The sequence below is a fragment of the Embiotoca jacksoni genome, unplaced genomic scaffold (assembly GCF_022577435.1).
Source record: "Embiotoca jacksoni isolate LCO1_2020_lvr unplaced genomic scaffold, fEmbJac1.0.p SCAF_54, whole genome shotgun sequence".
Classification (NCBI taxonomy): Eukaryota; Metazoa; Chordata; class Actinopteri; family Embiotocidae; genus Embiotoca; species Embiotoca jacksoni.
The window spans coordinates 1589619-1604501 of NW_027185408.1; the positions used below are offsets into that span (position 1 = coordinate 1589619).

The 14883-nt window shown below is 43.9% G+C and overlaps 1 protein-coding gene and 1 pseudogene across 1 annotated transcript; one reads left to right on the forward strand and one right to left on the reverse strand.

Annotated features, from left to right (window-relative positions):
* The first annotated feature begins 3303 nt into the window (after positions 1 to 3303).
* On the forward strand, positions 3304 to 12872 carry LOC138212307 (protein NLRC3-like). Its single transcript, XM_069172619.1, has 7 exons — positions 3304 to 3481; positions 3748 to 5545; positions 5634 to 5807; positions 6169 to 6342; positions 6465 to 6638; positions 7554 to 7600; positions 11508 to 12872. Exons 1-7 carry the CDS (start codon positions 3328 to 3330, stop codon positions 12065 to 12067), a joined length of 3081 nt encoding a protein of 1026 aa, XP_069028720.1. The 5' UTR covers positions 3304 to 3327; the 3' UTR covers positions 12068 to 12872.
* Positions 9982 to 10799, reverse strand: LOC138212219 (uncharacterized; annotated as a pseudogene).
* Positions 12873 to 14883: the final 2011 nt, after the last annotated feature.

The window sequence follows — 14883 nt, forward strand, 5'->3', positions numbered from 1 at the left end:
CTTTGTTGATGTTCAACGTGTTTCAACTGGAAACAGACTGCACCCATCAGCATCTGCACAGCAGGGGGCGCTGCTGCATTAGTTCTGTTCTGTTCCTCGGTTAACGGATGGATCCAACAGAAAATGAAATATCAGGACTTTTAGTCCACTTTTATACTTTCAATATTCAATATACATCTCACGTCTAGACTACTATAACTCCCTCCTGGCAGGTCTACCTGTTAGTGCCATTCTTCCTCTGCAGCTCATCCAGAATGCAGCAGCTCGACTGGTCTTTAACCTCCTAAATTCACTCCTCCTTCTCCTTCTCCTCCTCCTCCTCTGCTCCATTCACTAGTTACCAGTAGGCGCCCGCATCCGTTTCCAAACATTGGTACTTGCATACCGTGCTGTGAACAGATCGGGTCCAGTCTACATCCAGGACATGGTCCAACCTTACATCCCAACCCGTTCACTCCGCTCTGCATTGGCCAATCACCTTGTTGCTCCTCACTGAGCTAAACAATCAACAAAATCACGACTGTTTGCTGTCCTGGCTCCTAAATGGTGGAATGAGCTCCCCACCGACATCAGGACAGCAGAAACTCTGTACATCTTCCACCACAAACTAAAAACACACCTCTTCAGACTTTACCTTGAATAGGAGAACTTTAGTAGCTTAAAATGACACTTACTTTTTGTACTTGTAGTTCAGCTTTCTAGAAGAAATTGTATTTTCTTGATTCTTCTTGTTCTGGGTTTGTACCCTCATAATTGAAATGCACTTATTGTAAGTCGCTTTGGATAAAAGCGTCAGCTAAATGAAATGTAATATAATGTAATGGACAAACATCATGTGATGTAGGATTTCTCTACCACTGACTGGATCTCTGCCACAAGCTAGACTGGTTCTGCTTTTAGACTCGGACTCTGAAGTTACGAGGAAGCAACAGCGTCCTCAGATCAAACGCTCTCAGACACCAGGACAGACGAGGGACAACAAGCAGCTTCTTCTCTCCGAATCTTTCCTCTACACACGAAGGTGGAAAGTGTCTGGAAGTGGACCTGAAGTCGAGCAGGTGAGAATCCTCCCAGAGAAATCTGTACATGTCTGATGAACTCTGACCTCACCGTGTTCGATCACTGACTGCTGTCTCAGTCCATTTATTTCAAACATGCAGTTGAGTTTGTCCGTGAGTTAAAGTAGAATGATTTGAGAAAGATTTTCTGTCGGTGGTTCCTGAATAAAACCGGCAGAAGTCTGAACGTAATTCGATCTTCAATCTAGTCAGCTGATAAAAATGAAAAAAATAAAAAAGAGGAACTGTGTGGCTTCTCAGCCGTCAGGGTCCAACAGTGGAAAACAAAAACAGGAATTATCCTGGTTTGTGTCATCATATTTAAAGAAATGTTTATACACTGAAAAACAGGCTTTCATATCCTCTTCACACCCAGATTTTCTCTGAATACATTTTGTTTTTCAGCACGTTGGACAAACTGGAAGAACACATTTCATTCCTTTAGTGATCAACACAAATACCAAGTTTGTTAGAAAATGTAAAAAAAAAATGGAGCAGGAGGAACAAATTTATCATATTTCTGGTTGCTTAAATTAAATTTAGGATTTTACATTTTATGCCGCACCAAATGTTGTGACTGTGACATGTTTTTGCAGGTTTATGCAGCACTGAGAGAAGAACAGTGATGACAGGATTATAATGTGTTTGTAGCAAAGTGTCTGTCAGTCCTGAGTTTTAGAGCCATGTTACAGACAGTGATGAGAACTAATGTGTCCTGTGCTGTGAATGTTGTTGTACGTACTGAGCAGGTTGTTGTGTTTGTGTGAAGCTGTGGGCTCTGCTATGGATCAGTGGGAGGACAGAGAGGACGGAGTCCGTCCCTCTAAAACCACTCTGTGTGGGGAACATGAGAGCCGGACCGAAGCTCAGAGGTGAGACGACCGTCTCTAACTGTCCACGACTCTTCTCCACGTCACAGCTCAGCACTCACATCACTGCACCATCATTATTCTCACTGAGAGCTCTGTGTGTTCTGTTGAAGAACAAAGCAGCAGCTCAGACCTGCAGGACCTGGACCTGGACCTGGACCTGTTCCCAGCTGTGTGTCCATGAAGAGTGACTGGTCTATGGTCGAACCTATTCTCTTCAAAGATGGACACCAGTCTGTTAAACAAAGGTAATAATGTGAAATATTTTTTATGTGGTTCCAAACCCTCCTGATGTCATCACCATCACATCAGCTCAGCGGATCAAAGGACTTCAGAGTTCGTTTCTTCAGTCTGTTTAGTTCACCGTGCTAAAAATACCAATTTGTTGCAGCAGTGATTACGTTTCTGACTGCAGGTTCATGGAAACACACTGGATGTATTCATGTTTCTGTTAGCGTCCAACAAAACACACAATCTGCAGGGTTACAACTGAAAGCTACACATCTCTGTTTCCATCAGGATCCTTCAGCAGGAACCAGATTCTCCTGAACCCAGCTGTGTGTCCATGAAGAGTGACCGGTCTATGGGACGACTTATTAACTTCAAAGATGGACTCCAGTCTGTTGAACAAAGGTAATAATGTGAAATGTTTGTCATTTAGTATCAAACCCTCCTGATGTCATAATGTCTGAACTCAGTCTGCTGGTCCAGTGGTGCTGAACCCAACCTCCATGCGACATTGAAGAGCGGTGTCAGCCAAGACAGCCACAAATGTTCAAAGCCTTTTGCATCTCAGGACTGATCCGAGTCGATGACGTTCCAATAACTAAACTCCAGACATCACCATTATTGACAGGCCGAGCTTTGAGTGAGGTTTTTTTTAATCATAAAGCAGCAACAGAGAATCTCCTGCACATCACCTGCAGGGTTTAAACCCACTGAATCCAAAGGTTGATAAAAGTCTGAAGATCAAAGGTAAGAATGAGAAATACTGGCGTCTGACTGGATTAGTGATTTAAAATGGATGTTTTGTCTTTCTGTTCATCTTCTGTCAGGTGTTGGTTGTCTTGGTAACTAAAAACATGAAGTCTCTTTACTTTATGTTTCTGGATTAATTCTGACCAAACATCTTGTTTTGATGTTGACTTTACAGAGTTGATCAGCAGGACTCAGACGTTCCTGAAACAAACCTGGACTCCATATTTCTGGTGTGTAAACACACAAACTAAATAGTGAATTACCAAAACTCACATTCTCCCTGCTGCACTCTGCAGACCAGCAGGATTTCAGTGCATATTTAAAATGATCTGATACGTTCTGTGTGTTAAAGTTGATATATTTCTCTGTTTCAGCTGCTAGAGGAGAACATGATCAATTTTGTAAAGAACGAGCTGAAGAAGATGCAGAAAATTCTGAGTCCAGATTACCCAGAATGCTTAGAGAGTCAGAGTGAGGATGAGGAGCAGAGGAGGAGCAGAGAGTCATTTCTGAAGATCACACTGCACTTCCTGAGGAGACTGAAGCAGGAGGAGCTGGCTGACCGTCTGCAGAGCAGTAAGGATTTTAACAGCTGGAACATGATGGAAAGAGGAAACATGGGAGAAACTTAGATTTCCAAACTCTGCTGTTAATATGATGCAAACATCTTCATCACATCTGTGAATTCTTCTGGACTGAAAACAGTCAGAAACTGTTTGTCCACAACTGATGTGAAGAATTGATTTCATGGAGAGAAAATATTTAAAATGTTAAAAAGTTTATCTTCTGGTTTACTGAGACAGTCAATGTTTTTTTGGGGTTTTTTGGGGGTTTTTTTTCAGGAAGTAATCCTGCAGTGTGTCGACAACTCAAGTCAAACCTGAGGAAGAAGTTCCAGAGTGTGTTTGAGGGGATTTCTAAAGCAGGAAACCGAACCCTTCTGAATGAGATGTACACAGAGCTGTACATCACAGAGGGAGGGACTGCAGAGGTCAATGATGAACATGAGGTCAGACAGATTGAAACAACATCCAGGAAACCAGACAGACCAGAAACAACCATCAGACAAGAAGACATCTTTAAAGGCTCACCTGGAAGACATCAACCAATCAGAACAGTGCTGACAAAGGGAGTGGCTGGCATCGGGAAGACAGTGTTAACACAGAAGTTCACTCTGGACTGGGCTGAAGACAAAACCAACCAGAACATCCAGTTCATGTTTCCGTTCACTTTCAGAGAGCTGAATGTGCTGAAAGAGAGAAAGTTCAGTTTGGTGGAACTGGTTCATCTCTTCTTCACTGAAACCAAAGCAGCAGGAATCTGCAGCTTTGAACACTTCCAGGTTGTGTTCATCTTTGACGGTCTGGATGAGTGTCGACTTCCTCTGGACTTCCACAACAATGAGATCCTGACTGATGTTACAGAGTCCACCTCAGTGGATGTGCTGCTGACCAACCTCATCAGGGGGAAACTGCTTCCCTCCGCTCGCCTCTGGATAACCACACGACCTGCAGCGGCCAATCAGATCCCTGCCGAGTGTGTCGGCATGGTGACAGAGGTCAGAGGGTTCACTGACCCGCAGAAGGAGGAGTACTTCAGGAGGAGGCTCAGAGATGAGGAGCTGGCCAGCAGCATCATCTCCCACATCAAGAAATCCCGAAGCCTCCACATCATGTGCCACATCCCGGTCTTCTGCTGGATCACTGCTACAGTTCTGGAGGACGTGTTGAAAAGCAGAGATGGAGGAGAGCTGCCCAAGACCCTGACGGAGATGTTCATCCACTTCCTGGTGGTTCAGGCCAAAGTGAAGCAGGTCAAGTATGATGGAGGAGCTGAGACAGATCCACACTGGAATAAAAAGAGCAGGAAGATGATGGAGTCTCTGGGAAAACTGGCTTTTGATCAGCTGCAGAAAGGAAACCTGATCTTCTATGAATCCGACCTGACAGAGTGTGGCATCGATATCAGAGCAGCCTCAGTGTACTCAGGAGTGTTCACCCAGATCTTTAAAGAGGAGAGCGGGCTGTACCAGGACAAGGTGTTCTGCTTTGTCCATCTGAGCGTTCAGGAGTTTCTGGCTGCTCTTCACGTCCATCTGACCTTCATCAACTCTGCTGTCAACCTGCTGAAGGAAAAACAAACAACATCTTTGTCTAAAGTCTTTAGACACAAAACAAAACTAATCCATCTCCACCAGACTGCTGTGGATGAGGCTTTAAGAAGTCCAAATGGACACCTGGACTTGTTCCTCCGCTTCCTTCTGGGTCTTTCACTGCAGACCAATCAGACTCTCCTACGAGGCCTGCTGACACAGACAGGAAGTAGCTCACAGACCAATCAGGAAACAGTCCAGTACATCAAGAAGAAGATCAGTGAGAATCTGTCTGCAGAGAGAAGCATAAATTTGTTCCAATGTCTGAATGAACTGAATTATCGTTCTCTAGTGAATCAGATCCAACAGTCCCTGAGATCAGGACGTGTCTCCACAGATAAACTGTCTCCTGCCCAGTGGTCAGCTCTGGTCTTCATCTTACTGTCATCAGAAAAACATCTGGACGTGTTTGACCTGAAGAAATACTCTGCTTCAGAGGAGGCTCTTCTGAGGCTGCTGCCAGTGGTCAAAGCCTCCAACAAAGCTCTGTATGAGGATTTATCAACCAATTCAAACATGTTTCATTTTGTAAATGACAAATAAAACAATTTGTGTTCATCGTTAATTCTTCTCTAGGCTGACTGGCTGTAACCTGTCGGAGAGAAGCTGTGAAGCTCTGTCCTCAGTTCTCAGCTCCCAGTCCTCCAGTCTGAGAGAGATGGACCTGAGTAACAACAAGCTGCAGGGTTCAGGAGTGAAGCTGCTGTCTGCTGGTCTGGAGAGTCCTCACTGTAAACTGGAGACTCTCAGGTCAGGAAACAACTAATCCGTCAAATTGGACTTATATTGAGTTATTTAAATTATAATTGAACACATTGTCTGTTTTTTTCAAATCACAAATCTTTGCGAAAATCTCCCCTTCATTATTGTGGTTTTGTTGTCGTTAAAACATTTTTAAATTAAATACATGTAGAGTAACAACCTATCTAAATGTTTGATTCCAGGAGTTTCAGTGATGTCAGGTTGCCTGACAAACACAAACATGTAAAGATAAATGTGGGGTAGCCAGTTATTAGCCAAAGAAAATGGAAACATTTGTATAATTGAAGACATTCTTAAATCATATCAAGATCAAGATTAATTGGGTCAAATATGTACATTTTCTTTTCAGGCTGACTGTCTGTAACCTGTCAGAGAGAAGCTGTGAAGCTCTGTCCTCAGTTCTCAGCTCCCTGTCCTCCAGTCTGAGAGAGCTGGACCTGAGTAACAACGACCTGCTGGATTCAGGAGTGAATTTTCTGTCTGCTGGTCTGGAGAGTCCTCACTGTAAACTGGAGACTCTCAGGTCAGGAAATATCTGGTTGTTGATCAGTTAAATTATCTTTAAGTTCATGTTGGTGCAGATGTTCAACATCTGTAAGATTTTCCTTCTTGTTTCTGGAGTTGATGATATTTTTCTTACTCCAGTCTGTCAGGTTGTCTGATCTCAGAGGAAGGCTGTGCTTCTCTGGCCTCAGCTCTGAGCTCCAACCCCTCCCATCTGAGAGAGCTGGACCTGAGCTACAATCAGCCAGGAGACACAGGAGTGAAGCTGCTGTCTGCTGGTCTGGAGGATCCTCACTGGAGACTGGACACTCTCAGGTATGGACAGACAACCAGAGCTCACACAGTGCAGGTTTGTCTCGTTGATTTGACTTCATGTGTTGTTGCTCAGGTCCATCATCATGAAGGATGACTTGTTTCTCTTGTTTCTGTTCAGAGGAGTGAGGAAGTCTGAGTTAGGAAACATGTGGATCATCAGAAGTCTTTTATCGAATGGAAACAGCTGTTCATTAGAAACATTGTGAAGTTGGTGTCAAATCCTTCTCATCTTGAACCATGTTATCAGCCTGTCTGTAGGGACGACAGTGTTCATCAGTCGATCACCACTTTGGTCCAAACTGATTCATCTCAACAACTAATAAACATAATGAGATGAACTTCTGGTGACACAAATTTGAGAAGTTCAGGACTCAAAGTTCGGCCTCAGTCTTCACTCTGAAATACAGTCGTTTTTATATGAAGTTTCAAAATCAAGTCAGTTTTATTTTTCAGTCCAGAGTTACAACTTTTCCTGCCAGAGCTTCAGTCTCTACAGCTGACTCCCTCCATCATTACACCCTTGATTCTGAACATGTAAATTACACAAAGCAACTGAATGTGGTGGTTGGACTGATTTGTGAACAGTCTGAAAATAGGTCAGCTGTTCACGTAAATGTTGGCCAAACTGTTCATTTTAAGGGACAACATGCAGAGACCAGTATTTCACATGTGGGAGGACATCAATAAAAACAGAGCAGATCAGTGGAGACTGAGCTCTCTGATTATTTCTACATCACTTCTTCTTCAGGTGTTTTCCTCACAGACAGCAGTGAAACCATCAGAGAGACAGTTGACACTGATGAGTTTCAGCCTGTTTCTGTGTCTCACTGACAAACTGAGGAACTCTGCTTCATGTTGAACAGCAGTTAGGACTTCTGTTGGATAGAAAATCATTGTAACTGTTTCTTCCTCCAGGGTGGACCATGGTGGAGAGCAGAGGTTAAAACCTGGTCTCAGGAAGTGTAAGTTTGACTGATACACGTTACATTACATTACATTACATTCTATTACATTTCATTTTGCTGACGCTTTTCAACCATGGGGGTACAAAACCCAGAACAACAAGAATCAAGAAAATAAAATTTCTTCAAGAAAGCCAAACTACAAAGTGCTAAAAGTAAGTTCCATTTTAAGATACTAAAGTTCTCCTATTCAAGGTAAAGTCGGAAGAGGTGTGTTTTTAGTTTGCGTCGGAAGATGTACAGAGTTTTTGCTGTCCTGATGTCGTTGGGGAGCTCATTCCACCATTTAGGAGCCAGGACAGCAAACAGTCATGATTTTGTAGAGTGTTTAGCTCAGTGAGGAGCAACAAGCCGATTGGCCGATGCAGAGCAGAGTGAACGAGCTGGGATGTAAGGTTGGACCATGTCCTGGATGTACGCTGGTCCTGATCTGTTCACAGCATGGTACGAAGTACCAATGTTTGGAAATGGATGCGTGCGGCTACTAATAACCAGTGAAGGAAGCGGAGGAGGAGGAGTGAATTTCGGGAGGTTAAAGACCAGTCGAGTTGCTGCATTCTGGATGAACTGCAGAGGACGAGTGGGACGAACAGGTAGACTTGCCAGGAGGGAGTTGCAGTAGTCTAGGCATGAGATGACCAGAACCTGGACCAGAAACTGGACCAGAACCTGCACCTCCTTCTGAATGAGAAGGGGATGTGTTCTCCTGATGTTGTGCAGCATGTATCTACAGGAACGTGTTGTTGCAGTGATGTTGGCAGTAAAGGAGAGTTGACTGTCGAGTGTCACTGAGGTTCCGAGCAGTCAGGGTCGGGGATAACAGAGTTGTTGAAGGTAGTAGTCAGGTCGAGGGTGGGAGAGTCTTTCCCTGGAAGGAAGAGCAGTTCAGTCTTGTCGAGGTTGATTTTCAGGTGGTGTGAGGACATCCACTGAGAGATGTCAGTCAGACAGGCAGAGATTCATGCTGCTACCTGTGTTTCAGATCGGGGAAAAGAGAGGATTAGTTGGGTGTCATCAGCATAGCTGTGGTAGGAAAACCCATGTGAGTGAAAGACAGAGCCGAGAGAGTTGGTGTACAGAGAGAAGAGGAGGGGACCCAGGACAGACCCTTGAGGGACACCAGTAGTGAGAGAACAAGGTTCAGACACAGATCCTCTCCAAGTTACCCAGTAAGTGAGGTCGTTGAGGTAGGATGAGAACAGGGAGAGAGCAGAGCCTGAGACACCGAGGTCCTGAAGGAGGAAAGAAGGATCTGGTGGTTCACTGTGTCAAATGCAGCAGAAGGTCGAGAAGGATCAGGATAGAGGAGAGAGAGGCAGCTCTAGCAGTGTGAAGCTGCTCAGAGACAGAAGGAGGACCGTCTCTGTTGAGTGGTCTGTTGAAACCAGACTGGTGGTCAAGAAGGTTATTATGATGGAGATAAGAGGAGAGTTGATTGAAGATAGTTCGTTCGAGAGTTTTGCAAAGTAAGAGCAGAAGAGAGACGGGTCTGTAGTTGTTCACTTCAGACGGGTTGAGGGGGGGTTTCTTCAGGAGAGGGTTCACTCTCTCCTTCAGAGAGTTCAGGAAACAGACCGTTGACAGAGAAGTGTTGATGAGATGGGAGAGAAAAGGAAGAAGGTCTGAAGCAATAGACTGGAGAATGTGAGATGGGATGGGGTCAAGGGGGCAGGTGTTTGGGGGGGGGGGGTCGGGATTACCAAGGTGAGAACTTGATTGGGAGACGGGGGGGTGAAAGAGGAAAGTGAAGAGGATGAAGATGATGGAAATGTAGTTACAGAAGATGGGTTTGAAAATGAGGAGCATATATCATCTATCTTTTTGGCAAAGTAGTTGACAAAGTGGCTTGGTAGAAGGGAGGAGGGAGGAGAGGGGGGGGGGGGTTAAGGAGGTTGGATAAGATGGAGAAGAGCTTTTTGGGATTGGAAAATGAGGTTTGAATCCTGGTTTGGTAGAAAGAGCTTTTGGCTGCAGAAATAGAGGCAGAGAAAGAGGAGAGGAGAGATTGATAAGTGAGCAGGTCGTCAGGGTGGTTAGATTTTCTACATTTCCTTTCTGCTGCTCTCATAGTGTCTCTCAGACAACCACGGAGCTGGGGAGGACTGGAGGACATGGAGGAGGACAGAGACAATCAAGAGAGGAAGACAGAGTAGAAAGGAGAGTGTCTGTGGCTGAGTTAGGATGCATGAGGGAGAAAGAGAGGAGGAGGAGGGATAGAGGATGGAGGCAGGAGGAGGAGAGGAGGGTGAGAGGAGGAGGAGAGAAGGGGGAGAGGAGGGAGAGAAGGGAGAGAGGAGGAGGGAGAGAGGAGGGAAAGAGGAGGAAAGAGGAGGAAGAGAGGAGGGAGAGAGGAGGGGAGAGAGGAGGAAGAGAGGAGGGAGAGAGGGAGTGAATGTTGTGACTGACAGGTCCAGAGTCTGTTGATGTGGTCAGGTTGTCAGTTTGAGAGAGTCAGAGATAAAGAAGTGGTCGGAGACATGAAGTGGAGTTACAGTGAGGTTAGATGTGGAGCAGTTTCTGGTGAAATATAGTCCAGGTGGTTCCAACCTTTGTGAGTAGGAGGGGAAGGACTGAGGGAGACAGCAAAGGAAGACAGGAAAAGTAAAAGGTCAGATGACTTCTCTGTCTGGATGTTAAAGTCACCCAGAAGGACAAGTGGAGGACCATTTTCTGGGAAGTTTGACAGGAGGACATCTAATTCATCCAAGAGATCTCCCAAAGAACCTGGAGGACGGTAGAGGACAACAATATTTAATTGGACTGGATGAGAAACTATCACAGAATGAAACTCAAAAGACAGTGAGGTAGGAAGTGGAAGTTGGTAAAGAGAAAAACTCCATTTGGGGGAGATGAGTAAACCTGTACCTCCCACTCCCTCCCCCTCCCCCCTACCAGGAGGTCTGGGGGTGTGGCTGAAGGAGAAGGCAGAGGAGAGAGCAGCAGGGTGGATGTGTTGTCCGGTGTGATCCAGGTCTCAGTGAGACCAAGGAAGTCCAGCGATTGCTGGATATCAAAGCCAGAGATGAAGTCTGTCTTCAGCTGACTGTCAGTTCCAGAGTCCTCCTGTGACGAGGTGTTGGGTATGTGTGGAACGGGTGGGATAGATAAGAGAGGAAAGGTTATGGTGTTGGTGTGAACGAGTGGGAGGCTTATAGTATCTACGAGTAGATATACGCACAGGTACGGAAAGTACACACATATTCAGATAGCAGTAGTTATACTCAGCGTCCCCCGGAGACTCCAACAAAAGACTCCTTTGTCTACGTCCTCCGAGTCTTCGTAGGACAAGCCCTCACAAACGCTGAAGCTGACGCTTCAAACACTTCCTGGTTTTACAACAGGGTTGGCTACAGCTGGTCAGACCACACCCCCTGCTCGTTAGGCCTCCCGTCACCAGGTGTTACAAATGGGCAGCAATAGAAACTCACCACTGATTTCTAAACAAAGAAAACTTTCACACAGTCTCTAAATTTGGTCCCAAACTGTTCCCGGAGAGTCTTTTTACCTCAAACGGTAGAAAGTAAAATACAACTTAGTCCTTAATAGAATTGGAATAAAAGACCATCAGTTTAACTCTAAACTTGTTCTCTTTGACTCACAGTTACTTGAGTGAAAACAAGAATCCAATCACAAACAATTCCAGCTACCAAAAACCATCCAAGCTTTAGGAGTCAAGATATCCTAAAACAGCAGATGCTGATCAGAGAAGCGTATTTAAAGATTCTACTTTGTCTTAGTTCAAGTGATCCAGCTGGATGTCGTCCCCCAAAAGTCAAAGCCTGACAAAAAGTATCATCATTAAACTTTCTATGAACGAACAACAAGTCAGTAAGTAAAGAAAGAAAAAAGCCATCAGATGTGTCAGATGATAAACTGCAGCTGTGTCGTGTCTTTTTCTCTCCATCAGATTTCTGTGAACTTGAACTGGACACAAACTCAGTACACAGAAACCTCAAACTGTCTGACAACAACAGGAAGGTGACGATGGTGGAAGAAGATCAGTCATATCCTGATCATTCAGACAGATTTGACAGGTGTCCTCAGCTGCTGTGTAGAACTGGTCTGACTGGTCGCTGTTACTGGGAGGTCGAGTGGAGAGGAGAGGTTGATATAGCAGTGAGTTACAGAGGAATCAGAAGGAGAGGAAACAGTAATGACTGCTGGTTTGGAGGGAACGATCAGTCCTGGAGTCTGAGCTGCTCTGATGGTGGTCGTTACTCTGTCTGGCACAATAACAGAGTAACATCCTGCTCCTCCTCTTCCTCCTTCTCCTCCTCCTCCTCCTCCTCCTCCTCCAACAGAGTAGCAGTGTATGTGGACTGTCCTGCTGGCACTCTGTCCTTCTACAGAATCTCCTCTGACACTCTGATCCACCTCCACACCTTCAACACCACATTCACTGAACCTCTGTATCCTGGATTTGGGTTCTGGTCAGTTGGTTCCTCAGTGTCTCTGTGTTCTCTGTAGGAGGAAGAGCCTGTGGAAGTGACAGCAGCTTTAAATGTTGATGGTGGATGAAGTTTCTCTTTGGTTCACCGTTGAATCACTGATTGTGATGTCAGAATATGTTTTGTGTCAGAAGTAGTGAAATGATGTCCTCACCTCTGAACTTTGACCTTCACTTCCATCTGGACAGATGAAGTTCAAACTGAGCTCTTTGGCTGATAAACATCAGCAGATTCTGGATGCAGACGTCCTGCAGTCAGTCAGGACAGTGAAAAGAGGCTGGATTCTACAACAGGACAACGATCAGAGCAAAATCTCACAATCCACCATGAACTGCTTGAAGAAACACCAGCTCAGGCTGTTGGAGTGGCCCTCAGGGGCCCCTGACCTGAACATCACTGAACATCTGTGGGGAGATCTGAAACCTGCTGCAAGATGGCCTGAAAATGTCTCTGAACTCGAGGGGGACAAACTTTTACACCTCATAAATCCTGTTGAAATGTTTTCTGTCTTTCAGTTGATGAAATGAAACGTGACCGTACTTAGATATTTGAAAAAAGGCTCATTTAATGTCTGTTTGCTGCAGAGGTTGTGTTTAAGATGTTGTTTGAACAAACTATGTCCAACCCTCTGTAATATCACTGAAAGGTTCAATTATTGTAAATAATTCACATTTCTATCAGCTGACAATACTTGTTGAACTTAACCTGTTTCTGCTGAATCTACAGTTTGTTTCCAGCTGAAAGAAGTTGTTCATGAATGAAACCTAAAGTCTGTACCAAACAAATGCAGCTTTTAGAATTATTGACTATTTATCAGCTCCAAATGTGTGAAATTAGAAGTTTATAAGAGCTTCTGTTGGTTTGTTATTAATAAAATTAAAAAGTCTACGTTTTAGTAGTTGATTTTTTTGATATTTTAACGACTATTTAAAAACATGAACGATCTCCAGTATTACCATCTTTACACTATTGTTTTACAAGTACTCATGTTTTCCAATTGACTTGTAAAAGACGCCGTGTGTCTGTGCAGGACAGTGATGAGATGTGAGGACAGATGGAGACACGGTGGACACCACCGATCCTCAACATACCTGCCTGGAACATCCACGGTACTGTTGAGTCTCTCTGAAGCCTCACATCCCTGCTGGCTGACTGGGAAAGGAAAGGAAATGCTTTCAGAAGAAACACCAAACTATGCAGCTCATAATATGATACTCTGATAATAGAAACTTAAAAACACCTTAAAGTTTCTTATCAAACACACATGATGCTAAATTCAATCTACGACAGAGAAATACACGTTAAATAAATGACTCTTTCACTCCATGAATGCTTTGAGTTCCAGAAAGAGGAAATTCATCTCTAAGATAATAATAATCTAGTTTTACGTGAGTAATAAACTGTCGTAGAAATACGTTTTCTGTCATTCAAACAGTTGTGAGTGTGCTAATGTTTCCTAGAAAGCTCCTTTTAGTAAATAAGTGTATTAAAACTAGTGTAGTAAAGTAAGCAGCTTACTGGATAACAAGCCATCAGCAGCAGAGCAGTGACTGTCTGACATCAGGGCGGCTAACATGAGCTAAGGACAAATGATAGCTGGCTTAAACTGGAGTTCACCAATTCATGGTTAAACTAAAGTAGCTTTAAGATAATAATTATTTTTAATAGCTGCATTTGACATGACACAGAATTCACTTTACCTCAGAGGTGGTTGAATCTCCATCTTCTGTTTTTCAATTGCTCCATTTAACTTCTTGTTCTCTGCTCGACGAACATGAATCAGAGAATTCTTTGGGACCGACTGAAAATGAGCACGCTCCGTCCGCAACACGTGACGTCATGACGTTCACCTACATAGAGGTCTGGAGCCAAAGAGAAACACCAGCAAACAAAACGCAAATACTGTGTTGAAGTCCTGCATCGACAATTCATGACCCGTAGCTACACGACACGTAGCAACACACATGCTAACCAAACATAGCTTCTATCTATCTATCTATCTATCTATCTATCTATCTATCTATCTATCTATCTATCTATGTCTATCTGTCTGTCTATCTGTCTGTCTGTCTGTGTGATGGCCGTGTCCTTTTCATTTAAACTGTGCCATCTTAATAGGGGCTCTGCTTGACTCACACGTTAAACCGGTCCAAATCAGAACGCTGCAGTCGCCGATTCAGTTGTTTCGTTTATTCTCACATTAATCAAAAAAGTTTACAAAACATTCTCGTTGTAACGTGAGGTCAAAGACTGTACTGATGCCCCTTCCTCACGTTTCCTTCATGCTTGGTTGAAGAAGAACCAAAAACTCAGTCCCCCTTCTCCCCTATCACAGCTAATAATCAGCTGACAACCAGCTGCTAATCAGCTGACAATCATCTTGTCAATCACAACTAATACATACTAATTAATTCAGCATATGCATTTCATCTTATTTCACAAGTCAAAAGAAAGATTTACATTATCTCAGTAAATAAGCAAATTCTAATATAATTTGTTATCAACACAAAATATGGCTCTAACATTCCAGCCCCTAATTGCTTAAAAAAAATAGCAATTACACAAATTAATAAATAGAGACAATATTCAAACCCACATAATCGTGTATTTCATTCCTTTTCAACATAAAGTGTCCACAGATGAAGTTCATCTTATAGTTCACGTATCAGGCTACTGTTACAAGTATCTGTCCAGCTCCTCTTCTGTTTCCAGGAGCAGACAGAGTTTGTTGACAAGTCTCTGTACAACACTTGTTTTAGTTTTAACGAGGACACTGTGGACTAGTCCTTTACTTCCAGGCAGGGTCTTTAGAATCCGTCCTAGAACCCAGGAGTT